Here is a 19,915-nt window from a genome sequence, read left to right as displayed (position 1 = left end):
GCGGCCATAAAAAAAAAATCTCAAGGCATCAAACAATCTAAAATCCAAGCACAACAAAATCTTCAATCTTAAAACCCCAATTTGAATTCCATCAAAGGCCAACAAATTTGAGAACCTACAAAAGAAAATTCTCTAAATTTAGGAAGTAACGATATGGGTCGATTTGTTAAGTATTAAAAAGAAAATCTAATAACCCACATTAGATTAGCATTATAGAAATTGGAGGTATATACCCTACAACAAATATTACATTGAATAGCATCTTAGAATGTCTTTTATTAGAAAAGGCTATAAAATGAATTAAGAAAAAAAGCTGGATTCAGGAAAAGTGAAAAGAAAAAAAAGGCGGATGATCATGTGAAAAAAAGAAAAAAAAATTAGCGCTTTTCACAGACTATTTCTTTTTACCATAGACATTCAATTCATCTTCTCAATTCTCTTTTTCAAACTTCTTCACCCATCTTCCATTCTTCTTCGATTTGCGACTCCATCTTCTACTTCTCCTTCGATTTGCAACTCAACCTTCGACTTCTCCTTCACTTTGCAACTCCATCTCTGACTTCTCCTTCGATTTACAGCTCCATCTTCGACTTCTCCTTCAATTTTTTCTCTATCTTCAACTTCTCCCTTGATTTGTTGCTCCATCTTTGACTTCTCCTTCGATTTTGGGCTTCTTCTTCAATTTACAACTCCATCTCCGACTTCTCCTTTGATTTGCAACTCCGTCTCCGACTTCTCCTTCATCTTCGACTTAGAGATTCAGCGTATGCAGACATTTACAAAGACTCAAGTTTAACTCAAGAGGATCAAGCACTGGAAGAAATCGGGTTCCGATGGTAAGAAAAATCTCCCTATCTTTTCTATGTTGCCTTTTTTAATTAGGGGTTCAGGGTTACTCTATAAATTTTAGAATTTTTCCATCCATTAGAGTTTTAACCGAAAAGGATTTCAGCAATAGTGACTTATAAAGCTGGAAGAGAGAAAATAAACATTAGTTGAAACTCGTGCAAAGCTTGTGTGGTTCATTCTTGGGAAAGCGGTGAGACGAAAAGTGTAGAGAACTCGATTGTTGTGGTTCGGTGTTGGATTTGCAACCACAGTTGCTTCCATTTCGCAATTTGCCTTGCAAGATCTATTGGCCCATGCATGTGCTCTTTCATCTGATATGGAGCGAAATTTTGATGCCCTGGAAGCTAGAATCTCGAGTCTCAAGTCAGTTCGAAACTGGAATTCGATTCTATCTGCTAAGGCCAATGACTGAATGACTGATTCGAGCTCATTGTTTAGGTTAGCACACAGGAGGGAAGCAGTCTCATGAGGTGTCTTGTAGATGGAATTTTGTACCAACAATTACGCAGGATAAAACCCTATGTAAAAGGTATAACTCCTATTATTTTTTCCCTAAATAAAAATGGAGTATTTTGTATAAAAAGTGAGCTTTTATTTTTTACACAATTATCCTACTTGATCACTTGATAGGCGAGGCCTTGCAAGCCTTTCATTGTTGAGTTGAATTGGAAAAAGAAAAATAAACATCACAAGTTTTCAAGGAAATTTATTGGTGCAGAATCAATGGTTCAATACTTTGTATACTTCTTGATATATACCATTACAAATGACTTAGGAAAAAATATCTATGGAAAGATCTTGGACAATGAGAATACATAAGGTATACAAATTAATTAAATATAAAGAAAGGAAAGTGGGACTAATGAGAAAATAATGGATAATTCTCTCCAACGGAAAATTTCATATCCGATGTTTTGCTCCATTACTTATTGATAAGGGATATAATTGGGGAATGATCGATTAGTTTGCTGATTTATCTCTAGCTAATTGATTCCCCAATATTTGGTGAGCTTGGATTTTACTCGAATATATATGTTGTGATTTGACTTTGCATCAAGTATAAATATAACTGTAGTTTCATTCTTCACCCATGAGATGGCTTGTTGTTAACATCGTCTTTTCGTACTTCTTTAATACGTTTGGTTTAGCATGTGAAGGATTAAAGTTACACTTGGTAGGTATTATTTAATTTAGATAAAAGAGTTGCATTACTTGTTGCATTTAGTAATTAATTTGAACTATATAAATCCACCTTTGGAGTTTAGACTTCTTTGCAATTAATGGTTTCACAGTGATTTCTCTTCTCAAAGTTACCAAAGGTGACTTGGAATTACTTCTCTCAGTCTCTGTGGAAGATTTTTTATTGTTTCTTGTTCTTTTGAACTCTGTGTGATAGGTCTTTCAGACTTGAATGCTTTTGTGAAGGTTCTTCTAATTTCTTTAGCTATAGTCTCTTTTGTTTCATTATTTCTTACATGATTTTGGAGATCGATGAATAATCGGTGACCTCTTTGGTTTGTAATATTCTCACTTGAACAACAATTAAAAGAGGTATGATAAATGTTTCTTGTTGATGTCTTTCAAGAAATTTTATTTAGCTTTGTTTGTCGAGATAAGGAGGTCACAAGTTCTTGAAATGATCCCATTGGTTTATTGGACTCTTAAACTATAGAACAAATATTTCTTTATGCTTACTTTGGACAAAAACTTTGTCATGACCGTGGGGGGGTAGGTTATTGATATTTAATGTGGACGATATGATCTCTCTTTTCTTTTAATTTTTTGCTTGGTTTAATTTTAGACTTAAAGTGAGCATCAGGAAGTTTTCATTCTATGGTTTCTCTTGAAATGTTTAATGTAAGTGAGATTTTAAGTCAGTTCATCCGGTAGATTAGTCATGCATATGAGATAGTGTAATAAGTTAGGAGATTATAGGTAGCTTGTAAATGTTTCTCTATTTGTCCTCTCCATCGTTCTCCTTCATTCATTTATGGTTTACGCATCTTTAAAGAGAAATCCTAGTGATGATCATCTATCATTTGGGCATCATCTTCTCCATCATTCACCAACTGGGTAAAATTTTTTCTTTACTTCTTATTGTTCTCGTAATTTTTTTCTTCTATTTTCGTCAATCTACCCTTCAGCTTCTACCCCTTTTCTCCATTTAGGGTTTTATTTTGTTAAAAACTTTTTCCATCATTTACCCTTTTTCTTTCTCTCTCCATCAGTTCCTCTCTCTCTCTCTTTATTGTTGGTATGCTAATGGAGAATAGATCCTAAACAATTTTCGATGAGCGAAATAGATCTTAAAGATTTAGTGAACTCTAACCTTATTTTGAGAGGTTAATGAATTTATATGTTGCATATTTCCCCCTTCCGCAGTAGGGCATCCTGCAACTGAAGATGAAATATCACATGGCTTCAAAAACTATGGGTTAATGCTAGTTTTTCTCTAGCTTCTGAGGCTAATTTATTTCCTTAGTTCACAAAATTATTGGAAGAATAAAAACTCATCAAAATTTCATATTGGGTGCTTGAAGCTTGAAAAATGTTGCAGAGTACAAGTAATTAGATGTTTTCTTGTGATGCAATATATTTTTTCTTTCCAATTACTGAAGTCACTTCCTTGAAATAGTTTTAATTGAAGTTATAATAAATAAAAATTAGCTTAAAAATTATGCCTGTTGGACTGTGTAGAAACATTCAAACTCTAATGGAAAAATAGAAAATGAAGTTACGAACTGAGGTCTAAATTTGAAGCATATTGATGGTTGTTCCTTAGTTTTAAAGGATCAAGAGAACTATTGTTTCAATTTAGAACTTGCTTTAATTTTTGTCTTCAATTTGGCAATGAATTCAAAAAATTAATTTGATAGATATGTGGCTACCGCTATCTTTATATGTATTTTCTTTTACTTTCCTGTGCATGTCTTATGCTAGTTACATATATATTTCGTATCAAATAGTTATAATCAACTTGCGATGGACATAGAGAAGAGAACATTTGGATACTTGTTACGTATGTTCTTTGCATCTTGATTAATTTTGCTTATGTTCTTTGCATATTTACATCTTCAACATTGGATATTTCTTACTTTGAATGCATCTTCATTAATTTTATTATGTTCTTTGGCTACAATGAGGTTGGTGTTTTCGTTGATTTGTTTAGATTAACTGACAAGTTTTGTTTCATGTTTGTATTAATGGTTCATTAATCTTATTATGTTCTTTGGCTTCATTAGATTAAATAATAAGCTTTGTATCATTAATCTTATTATGTTCTTTGGCTTCATTTGAAAATCCTTACTCCAGGAACTACAAAATCCAGGTGTATGCTAGTTATAATAGTTATTGCCATATTTTATCTCATTTTCTCTTCAATGTCACAATCTCTCTTCAATGTCAAGTTTTTTTATGGTACCGCTTGTTTATTAGATGATGACAATTGATAATCTAGAAGGACTACAAAGTGTTTGGGAAAGTTGGTGAAAACAAAATCCAATCAACGGCAGATTCTTGATAGCCCTATCCCTATCAAAATAACAAAACATGAGAACATTTTGAAAGCATGTTTAGTCAAAAGATATGGATGATTAGTAAGTTCCAAGATTACTTAAACACCTACTATTGCCTAAGCTATGCATTTTGTTTCCTTTAGTGCAACTTTAATTATTACAATCGATACCCTATGTTAAACCTTCTAGATAGTTCTTAGATAGCTCTTAGAGTTAAGTTATAGTTTTCCAAGAAAATTTCTTTTGAGTTTCAGCATAATGTTTGTGGTAGGTCAAGAGAATATGTGTATCTTTATAGTTCTTTTGACACACAAGGTGGAGTTTCTTCTTAAAGTTGAAAACTTCTCTTACTTCTCTAAACAAAAGGATAATAGAAGATACAAAAAAGAAGGGCATGGTTGAATTAATAAAGGTTGTCTTTGTCGACGCCAAACTCACTGTCAGTCTCTCTCTCTCTCTGACACTTTCCATTTCCCTTCTACTTCTCAATTGTTGCACTTCTTTCTTCTTTTAACATAACAATCGTTTAAGCTACCAATCAATGATTTTTTTTTTTTTTTTTTTTTTTTACATTTAAATGAAATTGCTTGGGTTCCATGATTTGAGATTTCAGAACTAAAAGCTCTCTAGATAATACGGTGGATTTTTATGTTTTTTTTTTTTTTTTGATGTTATCAGATTCTTTTTTTTTTCTTCTTCTTAATTTTTATATTGCTCATTTGGCATTCAGACTCATTTGTTCTTATAAAGTCAGGAAGAATATTTTAATGGCACTCTGTATCGGAATGACATGTAGATCTTTGAGGTAAGTTCAGGTCAAGATTTTTTGGGTCAGTTTGCATTTGTCCTTGTTGGTTCTATGGTTTCTTCAAAATTCTAGCATTTGTTGTCTGGTTTGGTTGAGGTGTAGAAGACATTTTTTTTATGGAGAATCAAATCTTTGGTCATCTGTAGGTTTATATGAGAATTTTCTAATAGGTTTTGGAGAGCTTTGAAACCTCAACCAAGGGCCATATTGTGCTGGAAACCAAGTTTCAGGTTAGTTAAAATTTCCTGTGTCTATTTGAGTTTTTCACTTCTTTGTCACTTTGATTATAGGGGAGAAGATGAATTTGTCAATGGTTCTAAAGATCTTAAAGGTGGAGAAGTATGGTGGAGATCTTGAAGGTTCTTCAAGGTTTCGATGTTCACCACTTTCAAGGGGGAAGATGGATCTTTAAATGGTTTTAAATATCACTTCGAACAGAAAGGGAAGAATGTTTTTGCATTGATACTTCGTTGATGTTACCTCACGAAGGAGGATCTTGGAGGGATCTTGAACACTCTATTATTAGCTCACGAAGGAGGATCTTGGAGGGATCTTGAACACTCTATTATTAGCTATGTGTTTATTTATTTATTTTTTTTAATAGGTGTCCATCAAAATGTACAAATCAACTTTCAAAAGAAATATATATTGGGAGATCAAAGAGAATCTTAAGAATTAACACAGAGAAGACCTGCAAAATATTTTATTTACTTGTAAAAATAAACATGAAAGATACATTAATTTATTTTGTATCATTTGTATACTTTGTTCTAGGAAATGATTATATTGTTTTTTTTTATATAATTTTAATAGATTTATAAAACTTCAATTATGAATGAAAGTTGTGGTATTTAATGTGTTAAGAAGTATTTAGTATGTGGCTTGAGTCATAGGTTTATTTTTTTACACAAATATGAAGAATTATATACAAATTATTTTCATTATTCTTGTTGAGAAAAAAAAACTGTACCTTTTATAGCCATGAGCAAAGCTATAACAAAATTTATATAGTAAAAAACATGCTATCAAAAGATTATTCTAGTAAGTATAGCCATTAGAAAAGTCTAAATAACCTTACTATAGCATAAGATTAAAGCTATTATAGCGTTAAAAAAGTGCTATTATAAATTAAAGATAGCATATTATTTTAGCTATATAAACATAGTATAGCTTTAATAAAAGACACTATAAAATGTTTTTATAGCAAAGTAAATAAGCGATACCTTCGTACTTTATTATAGCATTCAATATAGCTCAACAAAAACACTACAAAAAATCCTAGACTTTTAATACCATGGGCTATCAAGACCTTTGAAAAATGCTATAAAAGGTCTTTTATAGCCTTTTTTGTTAGTTATCGTATATGTTATTTCTTGTAGTGACATTACTACAGAAATTGGATTATTTGACATTTTTTCAATGTCAAGTAAAGGGTATGCCTGATGCTTATAAAAGCGTCGAGTATTCGACTGTCAAGTATAGTGTAATAACTTGACTCTGGAAAAACGTCAAAACAAATGTTTCTTACTATAATTTTCGTGTCAAGAAAGATAATATACTTGACATTGGTGGTATGTCAAGTTTATTGATTATTGGCATTGATTACGTATCATATATGATCATTCTTGACGTTTTTTATTTGTCAAGTATATGTCTTTTCTTTTTCAAATTAAATGCCCCAATTGATACTCTCATTGTCTACCTTGTATTCCAACAATACAATTACATCTACTAAATAAACATTATACATTTAAGATCTATCAACTCAATTACATCTATTAAATAAACATTATACATTTAAGATCTATCAACTCAATATATTCACTAAAAATTTCATGTTCAACTATGACCTTTCATATGAACACTCCTCACAAATTACAACAATATTTCTCTCACATGTACATGCACAAAATAAAATCTCAACTATTGCTTTCGTATACAAAACTCAACTTTCAGCAAACACAAAACTGACAAATTGTTTAATAAGTAACCTTTCAACAAAGTACATTATTTAATCTATACATTGAGCTTTGAAGTCTAAAGATCGAGAACTAAGGGTCAGCTAAGCCATATTTAAGCAAGTCAGCCTGCAAAATAGAATAAAAGGTGATAACATCAAATTTCAAAATATAGAAATAAGTGTTAAGACAAGGAAAAATGTACATGATTGGCTTACTTTATGCAATGGAAAAATATCATACTCGAGACTTAAAAAATATCTACAACTTAAAGTTAGGGACTTACTGGGATCTCATTCATCCTCTTTTGACCATATCCAGCCTCAGGAGAAACAATTACCTTTCGTAACAAAACAAAAGAAGATGGGAGTGATTTGAAAAAATATAATAAAGAGAAAGAAGATTATCAACAAATCAAGCATATACTAAAATTTTAAATAGAAGAATGTAGACACCTTTCCCCCAACTTCCATAACTTATCTTATCTACAAGCAATAAAAAATAGAGAATATTGGAAGCCCAATATTATCTACAACAAAACTACAACAAAGTAATTTGATCTTATCTACAAAATTTTATTCAAAACTACAGAATATTGGAAGCCCAATTCTTCAAAATTTCATTCATCAAAATAACTAATTAACTCCAAATAGATTATCCAAAGTGTAGCTTGATTTGAATGCCACTTCAGAACTACAACAAAGTAATCCAACCTACGAAAAGTTCAATAATAATGGTTACAAAATGAAAATTCTAACTACTATGTAACAATTCCAAAAGAGTTTCAAGGCCTTAATACCTATCAAAACGTTCAAACATCGTTAGCCTTGCTGGACAGTGGCTCCAATCACTTGAAATCTTTGAATTGAACATCAAAATATGAAAATAACTCAATTATTAGATCAATACTTCAATGGGTAACAAAGAGCTATTAATACTAACCTCCAAACTTACCAAAACCTTGCTAAGATCGGTCTCAAACCTACTGGATAGTAACTCAACTCCTTCCAACACTTCAAAATCAATCGCATCATCAAACATTCAAACAAGCAAATCATTACAGAAGATGCTACTTTATAACCCAAATCACAAATTCATTCCTGAGTCCAGTAATCAAATTCCTGAAAATTCTCCTCACTCTACTCATTCTGATATAAAACCATAGGTTATGTGTTATATTTGATATAACATATAGTATATATAGATATATATAATAGAGTAGTTATTATATATATTAATTTTAATTCATTAAATTATATTTATATTTAATTTAATTTAAGGGAGGGAGTTACATCTGCTTCCCCCTAATTCTCTCAACAAAAAATGTGCAGGGGCCAATTCAGTTTTGAACGACTCATTCATCTTCTTCTCCCAAGTTTGACAGAGGAGAGTTCTCTCTAGGAAAAACTCATCCCTTTTCCCTCTTCCAAAATCCATAGCAGAGCCCACGCCTCCTGCTTATTCTCAATCCCTAAGGAGAATACAGGAGATACCATTTTGTGGTGGTACCCATTTGAGATTTCAATTTGGAGATCTAAGAGAAGAACATCTGAGTCGAAGGAATACTTGAAGAATTGATTGGCTTCAAGGGTAAGTGTCATATTCTTCCCTAATTCTCCCTCAAAAGCATGCTGTAATTTTATGTTTCTTAATACATATTTTTCTTATCTGTAAAATTTATGAATTCTATGAAAACTAAAATGGGAATGATCCCCGCTTCTACTGCGAAACCTTCGATGGTTTCCCTTCAGTTCGCTGATTGTGGGAAAGATATCATAGTGAGAGAAGTTTCATCCATCATCGGAAGACATGGTGATTGATATTAATATTATCAAACTTAGGGGAGCCTAATTTCACTTGAAAGGGGGTCTCACATCTAGGGGGAGCCCAAGTGATCATTGAGTTAAACTCTATGTGAGTCAATGTAGTTATCAAGTGTTACAAATAAGTACTATATTGTAAATTGTTTAACTCTTGGATATTAGTGGATTATCTTTCCTGGGTATTCTGCCCCCTATATGTAGGTGGTATATCGTCGTACTGGGTTACCAACTTCTGTGTGCCTTTACTTGTTTACTTGTTGTTAGTATTTCTGTTGCCAGTGATTGTCTGTGTTTTTCACTTAATATTCGTAAATCAAGTGATAGTCATCCTAGCACTTTTTCAATTCTTTATATTTATTCATCTCTAACAATCCATGTATGCATTTTTTTCTCTGACAACCCATATATTCATTCTTTTTAACTTTTATTTATAAAGTTAAGGAGCTAACTTTTATTTTCAAAGTCATTAAAACTCAATCTAGGGGAAAAAAAAGATTATGGTTAGCTTGATCTTTCTTTTTATAATTATAACTTTATCTACTGATGCTCTAACTTATCGAACAAATCATATTCCAAATACTTCATTTTATAGTACTGGTTATCCAAAGCTTTCATTTACTCAAGTATTTGTTGTATAGTTCAATAACGTTTTTATTTGTAAATAAAGCCATGTTATATTATCATTTTAATCTTCCATATTGTCAAATTAATTTATATTTGTTATTGAAATTTGAATATTAAATATATAAAGGTATTCTATCCGAATTAGATTTCCAACCAGTACCACTTTGAATTACAATGACACTAAATTCACTCAAGCAAACGCAACTTCATTTCTAAATGAGAAGCGCTAAGATGGTTAAGATTAAATTGTTTTGATGTGTGAGGATATGACGTGTAGGTAGAAGTTAAAAAAAAATGACTATATGAGTTGTTAGAGAAAAAAAAATGAATATATGGGTTGTTAGAGATGAATAAATATAAAAAATAAATAAAATCATCTTTTGTTCATACATTCAAATGAAAATAATAAAGAAATTGGTAAGGATTGAAGATAAAAATGAGGGAGTGTAAAAGGAAAAAGAAAAAGAAAAGACAATATAAAGAGTTAGAAATCAAATATAAGAAAGAGTCGGCGGATAAATTAAAATTAGGTATTGTTAGTTGAAAACAAGAGCAACTAATGTTTAAAACTATTAGTGGGGTCCATGTCAAAATTTATATAAGTAAAAAAGAGAAATTGCATTGTGTGGCAATCACATAACAATAACATAGCAATCACATAACAATCACATAGAAATCAGATAGTAATCAAATTTTCAGGCGAAAGTTTTTTGCCATGTTTGCAAAAAAAAAGTAAAATTTAGGGACACAAGCCCAATTTTCAATTTATTTTTAATTAAAGTTGCAATTGTCCCAATAAAATATGTCTAATAGTGACACATGTCACTAATGGGGAGGGAGAGGTATGGAAGAGTCCATACTACCTTAGAACTCGAAAATTTTCCCATTTTCTCCTCCTAAACCCTCAATCCAAAGAAAGAAATAATTAGTGCTAAATTACAAGTTTAGTCCCTTAATTTTTAAATTTATGTCAATTTGGTCCTTGAACTTGTAAGTGTCTAATAGGTAATCTCAAAACTTTCAATTTTGTGTCTAATAAACTTTTGAACCTTTAAAAATACATAATATACTCCTAAACTTTTAATATTATGTCAATTAAGTTTCTGAATTTTTAAAAGTAACTAATAGGTTATTAAACTTTTAATTTATAAATTAATTGCCAAGGCTGGTTGGGAAATGTACCATGAAACGATGGAAGAATTAGTGCAAATCTTAGAAAGAGATAACGGTCTATGATGGAAGGTGGACTATATTATCTTATGAATTTTAGTCTTTTCCAATTATAATTGAAAATAATTTGGAAGGTGTTTGGCTTAACAGCACGAATTGGATTGAGTTAGTATGAATTACCAATTTAATGTTTAGGCTACTAACTTGAAATGTCAACAGAGTTGAGTGGTTATTTTAATCAATGCACCCCAAGTCAACCCCAAAACCTAACTGTCCACCTTAACTGTTCTGATGGCTCCACCCCTCGATGACTACCACTATCTCTGATATAAAATTCGACAAACAATACCTCCATTGATCACTCTGGCGTGAACCACCTTTGGAGGCCAACTTTGAGGATCACAAAGGTAATCAACTCCGATCAACTCCAACTTTGCCAATCATCTCCATATGTATCCGTTTCTTTTTTCTTTCAAAAACTATATGCATAATTTTTCTTTTATGTTTATTTCATGTTTGAGGATAGAAGAGTATATGTTAAGATTGAAATTATCGATGTTGATATCAAAGATATCTCAAATTTAAAGATATATTGCAAATCATGGATATTTATTGAAATTAGTCAACTTTTTTAATAAAACTATAACAAAAGATTATTAAGTCATAATCTAACATTTTAAGCGTGCACCCACTAATGAGAGTTAAAGTGAAATTTATTGGAGTAAAAGATAAAACTCAATTACTTTAAAAGGTAATAAAAAAAAAAAAAAAACAGTTGAAACAATATACTAAATATTTAATATCGAATGTCAATTTAACATGATTATTATTTAAGACATATATTCTTATATCAAAAATAAATTGAGGTTCAAAATATGTATCAGAGTAATGTTGAACTAAAAATCTTTGAGACCCATTAAAGTTAAAGAATACTGTGATATATATTCTAGATCTAAAGTCATAGAAAGAGAGTTCAATTTTTAGTCCTAAAGCTAGCAAATGTATTACTTAAAAAGAAAAAAAAATCAATTTACGTTAAAATATCATTACTTTGAGTTACATTTCATTGTAGTCCAATAAAATTAAAAAAAAAAAAAATTATTTGATTATCGTTGGATTTTTTGAAAAAAAAAATACAAATATTTTTAACCATTATGTTAATAAATTTTAGAATGTATTCCCATGATGTTTTTTCTTACATAAAGATGATTATTATCTAATGAATTTCCCTACAAATGTATTATAAGAATATTAATTATATAAAAAATAATGTTATATCTACAATCAAGTGTAATAATTGCAGGTAGAAAATTGTAAATATATTTGAGAAAGTTTTTGAGTTCACATCTCAAATGAGCGTTAAAATTTTGAAAAAGTATTTGTGTAGTTGTAGTGGCAAATTCATAAATTCAATTTAAGGGGGACACAATTTTATATAAGATTAGAAGTTTAGCCTTGTACCTCAAAATTTGTTTCCATAAATGATCTCTGGACTTTAAAGTGTGTCTAACATGCCCCTAAATTCTTTATTGTGTACTTGATACATTCTAAGGTTTCAAGTCTATATCAAATAGGTCTCTTACATATATTCAAAAATGCTAAAAATTAATTGTTATATCATATATAAATTTTAACTTTGTGTCTAATAGGTTCTATTGTATATTTAAAAAAAAAAAAAAAATCAATGTACCATCTATTATTTACTAAATTGAAAATTTAAGGTCCAAATAGATACAAAATTAATACTTTTCCAATAAAAAATAATTTTAAATGTTGAATATGTCTGAAAACTATTGTATACAAAATTTAAAATTCATAGACATGTTAGACATTTGTGACTTATTAGATACAAATTAAAATTTTAGAGATTGATTAGACACAATTTTAAAGTTTTAGAGACTAGATGTATAAGTTAACAATTATATAAATATAAAATGTATGATTGTAACATCTAAATTAAGTAATATTAATAACAAAATTAATATTAGGGTGTGAAGGCGGCAACTAGAGTTGAGGGATGGAAGTTGTGGCGTCGCTCAGCATCGATCGGCTGGAAGTCAGACGAGCAGCGCCGGCTACAGATAGACGACCCAGCGATGTAGCGAATGGCGGCTAGGTTGCGACGACGGTGGAGGATGGCTGGCAGTGCGGCTGGATCTGGCCGATTGTTTTTTCTTCTTTTTACCCTAGCTAACATTTATATATAAATATATATATAATATTTCAAAATCCTTTCCCTTTCCTCCTCTAATTTCAAAATCCCAACTCTTTTCCTTTATAAATATATATTTCCTTTTTAAATTCCAAATCCAATTTAAATTTCGTTAGAAATCCAAATCTCTTAAAATCTTTAATCCTTAACCAAATAAAATAATCCAATTTCTTTCTCCTACTTAAAAACAAATTCTAAATTTTCCAATTTTAACAATTTTTCAAATTAAATTAAAATTGAAGTCAAATCCCAAATTTTCCTTAATTTAAAACTTAAATTCCAAAATTCCTTCACCGAAGCAAAAAAAATTTAATTATATTATATTTTTACAATAATTTAATTTAACCTCAAAATTCAAAATAATTATCAAATATTACAAAATAACCAAATTTAAATTACACAAAAATTTTGGATGTCATATTCTTCCCTCTTAAGGAACTTTCGTCCTCGAAAGCTTATTCCTGAAAGAGCTCCAGGTACTGGGCTCTCATCTCATCCTCTCGCTTCCATGAAGCTTCTTCAAGCTGGTGATTCTACCACGAAACTTTACAAGGGCTATCTCGCTGTTGCATAAAGTCTTCACTTCCCTAGCAAGAATTCTTACAGGCTTCTTCTCATAACTCAAGTTCTCATTCAACTGCAATGGTTCAAAGTCCACCACATGGGACGGATCTGCAAGATACTTCCTTAACATCGAAACATGAAAAAATTATGAAGTGAAGAGAGGACGGTGGTAACGCCTACCGATAGGCTACAGGGCCAATTTGCTCTAAGATCTCGAAAGGTCCAATAAATGGTGGACTTAGCTTCCCTTTTCTTCCAAACTTCATAATACTTCACATAGGTGCTACTTTTAAGAACACTTTTTCCCCAGTTTCAAACTTTAGATCTTTACGCCTAACATCGACGTAGCTTTTCTGCCTGCTCTGAGCTGTTTGTTTGTGTGCTCTAATCTTCCGTATTGCCTCTTTCGTGGTATGTACCAGCTCAGGTTCTAGCAACTTCCTCTCACTAACATCATCTCAACACACAAGAGATCTGTAACTCTTTCCATATAAGGCCTCAAATGGTGACATGCCAATGGTAGCCTGATAACTGTTATTATATGCAAACTCCATCAAATGCAGGTGAGAGTCGCAACTCCCTGAAAACTCTAACCCATAAGCGCACAACATATCCTCCAGCGTCTAATTTAAACGTTCTATCTGACCATCAGTTTGTGGGTGAAAGGTTGTACTAAAATCCAATCGAGTACTCAATACTGACCAGAGACTCTTTCAAAAACAAGATGTAAAGTGAGGGTCTCTGTCTAACACAATGGACACAGGTACTCCATGCAACCTAACCACCTCTTTCATGTATATCTGCGCCCACTTACTCACCGAAAGAGTAGACTTCCCTGGAATGAAATGTGCTAGCTTAGTGAGCATGTCTACTACAGCCCAAATTACAGTAAAGCCATTTGTTGTTCAATGGGAACTCCACGATGAAGTCCATAGACACATGCTCGAATTTCCACTCTGGTACGCTTAAGGGCTGCAACAAGCCTACTGGCTTCTACCTCAAGACTTTCACTTACTGGCACACAAAGCACTTACTGACAAACTCGAATATCTCTCTTTTCATGTCATTCCACCAATTACAATGCTTCACGTCTTGGTACATGTAAACCCCGTACTCCATTTTTCCTACATAAGTGAGTAACAAGCGTGTTAAGTAAAATTATGAAAGGAGGTAAAAAAAGGTAGGTTGATGGAGGAAGAAAATTCTAAGTGTTAGAAATACTTAGTCAAGGGTGAGTTTTAGATAATATAACAAGTGAAAATTTTCTAAGTATGGAAGCAAAGTATAGGCATGCGTTGATGGAGAATTGTGGACGCATGGGATTGCATGTGTAGTAATCAAGGCTTGTAGAGGTTAAGTGTTGAAGGCAAGGGTAAACTATGCGTTGGTATTAAGGATGAACGCATGAGTTGAAAGGCATGATGCGTTGATAAGGCTTGCGGCAGCCTCAAGTGTATGCGAGCAAAGGCGCTAGACGATTGTGTAGCAGATGAGTGGTGCTATACGATTAGATAAGCGATCGTCTAGTAAATGAATGGCACTACAAGATGAGGTAAGCGATCGTGTAGGCAGACGTTGGGCAATCGTATAGTAAATGCGCGGAGAGCTAAGCAATGTGGTAGGCGATTGTGTAGTAATTGCGCAGAGCTAAATGATGCGCTAGACGATACGAAGGATCTCACTAAACGATAACGCTATACTTTGGACGATAGTGCTAAGCGATGGGGCATTGGCACTACACGATCGACATCAGCGCTAGATGATAAGCTGCACGAAAAGCGCTAGACAATAAACGTTGGGTGCTAGACGATAGACGTTGGGCACTAGACGATGGATGTTAGGTGCTAGGCGATAGACATTGGGCGCTAGATGATAGGCGCTGAGTGTTAGATGATGGAATATGCGATGCACGCTAAATTTATATTATGAGGCGAAGGCCTAACGTGGATTATGAAGGAAGGGAAGGAAAGACAAATTAATTTGAAGAAATTCAATAATGGGAATTGGCCGGATGCACTAAGTGCTGGATGAGGTGGCGGTTTGACCATTGAACAGGGGAGGCGGAAGGAAGTATAAAAGGGAGAGGAACTTCAGAAGCTCAATTTTGGAAAATGATTCGAGCAAATTAAGTGAGAACGGTGCTGTTCAAAAGCTGGGAGAATTTAGTTTTTGAGGTTGTTTTGCCGGAGAAAGATCTCACACAGAGAATATCAAAAAGTGAAGAATTTACAGAAGGGGCAGATTCTCGGATTAATCAGAGTCTGGAGTAAAGATTGGAAGCTCCAAGAAAAACTACAAGGAATTTTCGGCTGATATCTTAAAGATAAGAAATTACTCAATTCTAAACAAGTTTGTAGAAGGAAGTTTCTTAAAAAGAGTCCTGGATTTTGAGTTATGAATTTTTGAAGTTGGAATAGGAAATTGGTGCATAAGCAGGCAGCTGCTTAGAAAGATTAAGCAGGCAACTCACCATTGTGAACGAGAACGAGAGCGAGATAAGAATATGAGCGAGAGCGAGAGTGAGTTAAGGAAGATTTAATTTTAGAAATTGAATTTCAATTAGATTTAATTTAGTTTTAAATCAAATAAGATTTAAAAAATGGAATTTAATCATAATAATGGACTTGTCCCATTTTTTATTTTGAGTGGAATTATCCACAAATTAACACATCATGCTATTAAACTTCAATGGATTTTAAAGTGACAACTCCATATCTGATCTCCTTTGCATGGTTTCTGATTATAAATTGAAGTTTTGACTTCAATTTGCTGGTAAATGCATGTTGAAAATCTGAAGGAAGAAAGAACTAGAAACCCTTTTTCTATCCAAACTCTGTATCAACTCAAATTCTCTCAATTTAAAGTTCCACCACTTAATCTAAGGCTAAAAATAGTGAGAAGATTCTCTTGGTAGTCTACTAAAGAAATTAAAGGTCAATTTCGTGGAACTAGTAAGCATCAAGTGGAAATTTACAAAGGTGACAAAACTGGAACCCTATCGTATGAAAAAATTTCTTTGTAGCATGCTTTTAACTCAAATTAATGTAATTAAAGTACTTAATGTTTCTGTTAGCTTCCGTATTTTGCAGGTTTACTCTATCAGTATCGATTCCTGCTAGGTTTGATTTTGAGTTGTCTGCTCCGCCACGACGCTGTAGTTCAATTTTTGTATCCTCTCCATCAGGGACGATGTAACCACTTCCCCAATTCGTGCTACCATTGTCTCCTCATCAGCTTGAGCCTCAAGTGGACTCAGAGCTACCGAAACATTCTGACTTCCATCGGCTCTATCCTTCTGCACTCCTGACGCGGAAGGGTCCTAATCTTGTGGATCCTACACTTGAAGGTCCTGAGGGTCCTGAATCCCTCTTTTAACCTTCCTTATTATCCTGAGTTTAGGTGTCATGACCTGACATGTACCTAAAGATCAGCTCTCACTGGATCCCTTATCATAAAAACATGTCTACTAAGGCATTAAATCAAATTATTCTCATGCAATGCATATTAAAAAATTTTACTTGTAAGACATACCTAGTGATGACGAGGAATATATTACTGGGCGACAGAGGCTATAAAGACTTACATAGTAAGTCAGTCTTGAGAACCCAAAACATGGGCTCTGATACCAACTGTAACGACCCGGCTCTTTAGGACTTAAACTAGGTTGTTATGCATACAATTCAAATTGACATATTTTGATGACTTAATAAATAGCAAAAAATAATTAATTTTATTAAAATTAAATAGCTAAATTTTAGCAGGGTACCCTTAGAACCATAAAAAAAAAAACCAGAAAATACTTTTAAAATTCTAAAGCACAAATACCAAAACTTCAAGTTCGAATATCTAGACTAAAAATTTTAAAACATAAGATCCAAAAAACATGAGCGGAAGCATAAGACTGGTCCCAGTGGCTCGATCAAGATTCTACATGTCATTCACCGGCGTATTCTTACCATTACCTAAAAAAAATGAGTATAAAATGCTCAGTAAGTAACCCCACTACCAGAGTCAAGCTAAGCATCTATGTCCTTTAGATGTCACTCTCTAGTGGGACCTGCATAGACCTCTACTTTCTATGGGATGGCTAACTAGTGAATAGTTGAACCCACTCTACCGTAGATTAGGTGTACCCATAAACCTCTGGTGAATCTTGAAGGAAACACAAACCTCTGGCGAAGTTCCGAAGGAGATCATCACCTCTGGTGAATCCCGAAGAAACATGAACCTCAAGTGAATCCTGAATGAAATGCAAACCTCTAGTGAACCCCAAAGAAACATCAAAACTCTGGTGAAATCCCGAAGGAGATCACCACCTCTAGTGAATCACGAAGGAAACACAAATCTCTGGTGAATCCCAAAGGAAACACAAACCTCTAGTGAAATCTTGAAGGAAATCACCATCTCTGGTGGGTATCTAATTATGGGTATGGGTAACTACCACTAACATAAACATAACATGCATCATAAAACATAGTCCCACAACATGTGAATACATATCGTCATGCTCAATGTTCATCTAGCAAATCATAATAACAAATTAACTTAGTTCATGTTGGCACTCATAACATGCTTCAGAACATAATCAAGGTCAACTTATTTATCCTTATGCATCTCGATGTAAGCATCCTCAAAATTAATCTTAAATTTATCGCCTAACACATAGGCAGTTCAAGTAGTAAGATTACTTACCTCAAAATAGGTCATAATTTAAATCCAAGTAATTAATCTTCTTACAATTTTTGGAAAACTTGAATCAATCCTATAACATAAATCATCATTAATTTAGTAACCATGGCCTAGAATAATGAATCCAAAATTTTAACTTATCCTTTGGAATCCTAATCCAATTAACCAAATTGGTCCAAATGTCTCTAATTCAACTTACCAGAATTGTGGCTTGATTCAAAATCAATTCCAAAGTTCAATTTATTTGTCCAACCTGAACATAAATCAAAACCAAAGTTTAATAACTAAATTTTCAACAATTACCCTTAATATAAAAGAGAACCAAACCAACTATTCACCTAAATCATATCAAACTTTAACAATTTTATGTCAAAAATTGGTCTTTTATGAGAAACATGTCCAAAAATCATCCAAATCTTAGATCTAAGGATCCAAACATAACGCATTTATACGAAATTGAATCCAAAACTAAGTAGGCACTCAAAATCTTCAAAGAACACCCTAAAACTCAAAATCTTATCCAAAACCACGATATTCCGACGATGTACGGCAGATTCCGGCAACAAACAAGGCTAGGCAGTGACAGAAGGTGGTGGATTCAGTTAGAGTGTGAAGGCGGAAGCCGGAGTTGAGGGCTAGAAGTTGTAGTATCGATCGGCTAGGCGTCAGACGAGCAGCGCCAGCTTCAGACGGACGATGCAATGACATAGCGAATAATGGCTAGGTTGCGATGAAGGTAGAGGACAAACGCTTGTGATAATCAAAATGGTCAGCATTGAACAAAGACTTGTGATGTAATAATATATGATATTTTCTTCATTTTTTCCTATGAAACATTGGATGTTTTAATTTCTTTACCAAAAACCAATAAACTTAGATGTCTGATTGTCGTTGTAACTTAAGCATGTATGTAGAGACATACAGATGGATCATGTCTTAAGTGATAACCAAAATGGTCTGTAGTATATGAATATAGGGGGGAAACATTATCCTGGTAATGCTATGGATGCGGCCCGCTTTGTAGAATAGTTACAAGTGTTGTGACTTGCTACAAATGGTCTGATCCTGATCATTCATGTGAGACATGCGAGCAGGGACGTCCTATACAAAGGAGTTTGTATAAGATCGGACCACGAAGTGTTATAGTCTCGTTATATAACACCGTTCATGACAGAGACTTCATTTCACTTGGATGACCATAGGTAACATGACCTTAATCCTGAGTGAGTTGGGAATTCCTACCTTTGAGGGCAGTTCTTTGATTTGCATGGGTACAAGTGGCCAGATCGCCGACTCAAACCTACTACTTTAGGGATTCGTCTGATTGGGAGCTAGAAACTCAGCTATACAAGATGGAATGCACTCCTTCCCCGAAGTAGGGGTAAGTAAATAGATTGATCCCTTAAGGGCTAATTCCGGGGCTTGAACGTTGTAGCGCCATACACCTTCTCATGGTCCAGGAGGTGTCCACACATAGTAGGACTATGTTGTATTATTCATTAGAGAGATCTGTGGTACTTAAGAAGTTAGATGTAACTACAGGGGCAAAACGGTAAATTGGCCCAGCTGTACTTACGAGTATCTGTGAAGGGTTATCGTACTGTTAATTGGTTATATCCGATGGACACAAAAATATCTATGGTGAGAAGAGTACAACTCTGTGGAATGCCTGGCAGTTAACGGATAGTGGATCTCATGGCTAA

The 19,915-nt window shown here is 33.1% G+C and overlaps 1 protein-coding gene and 1 long non-coding RNA gene across 2 annotated transcripts; both read left to right on the top strand.

Moving 5' to 3' along the window:
• Positions 1 to 423: 423 nt before the first annotated feature.
• Positions 424 to 1,554, top strand: LOC120086895 (uncharacterized). The gene is made up of 2 exons (XR_016532505.1): positions 424 to 836; positions 1,288 to 1,554. It is a non-coding gene; the product is annotated as an uncharacterized LOC120086895 (long non-coding RNA).
• LOC150033755 (uncharacterized) lies at positions 863 to 5,935 on the top strand. Its single transcript, XM_090317829.1, has 5 exons — positions 863 to 891; positions 945 to 957; positions 1,058 to 1,378; positions 5,095 to 5,169; positions 5,343 to 5,935. Exons 1-3 carry the CDS (start codon positions 863 to 865, stop codon positions 1,259 to 1,261), a joined length of 246 nt encoding a protein of 81 aa, XP_090173955.1. The 3' UTR covers positions 1,262 to 1,378; positions 5,095 to 5,169; positions 5,343 to 5,935.
• The last annotated feature ends 13,980 nt before the right edge of the window (positions 5,936 to 19,915 follow it).

The sequence above is a fragment of the Benincasa hispida genome, chromosome 9, assembly GCF_027475165.1.
Source record: "Benincasa hispida cultivar pf3 chromosome 9, pf3_genome.v1.1, whole genome shotgun sequence".
NCBI lineage: Eukaryota > Viridiplantae > Streptophyta > Magnoliopsida > Cucurbitales > Cucurbitaceae > Benincasa > Benincasa hispida.
Note: the sequence above shows the minus strand (reverse complement) of the source record. Positions and strands in the feature narration are given on the sequence as shown.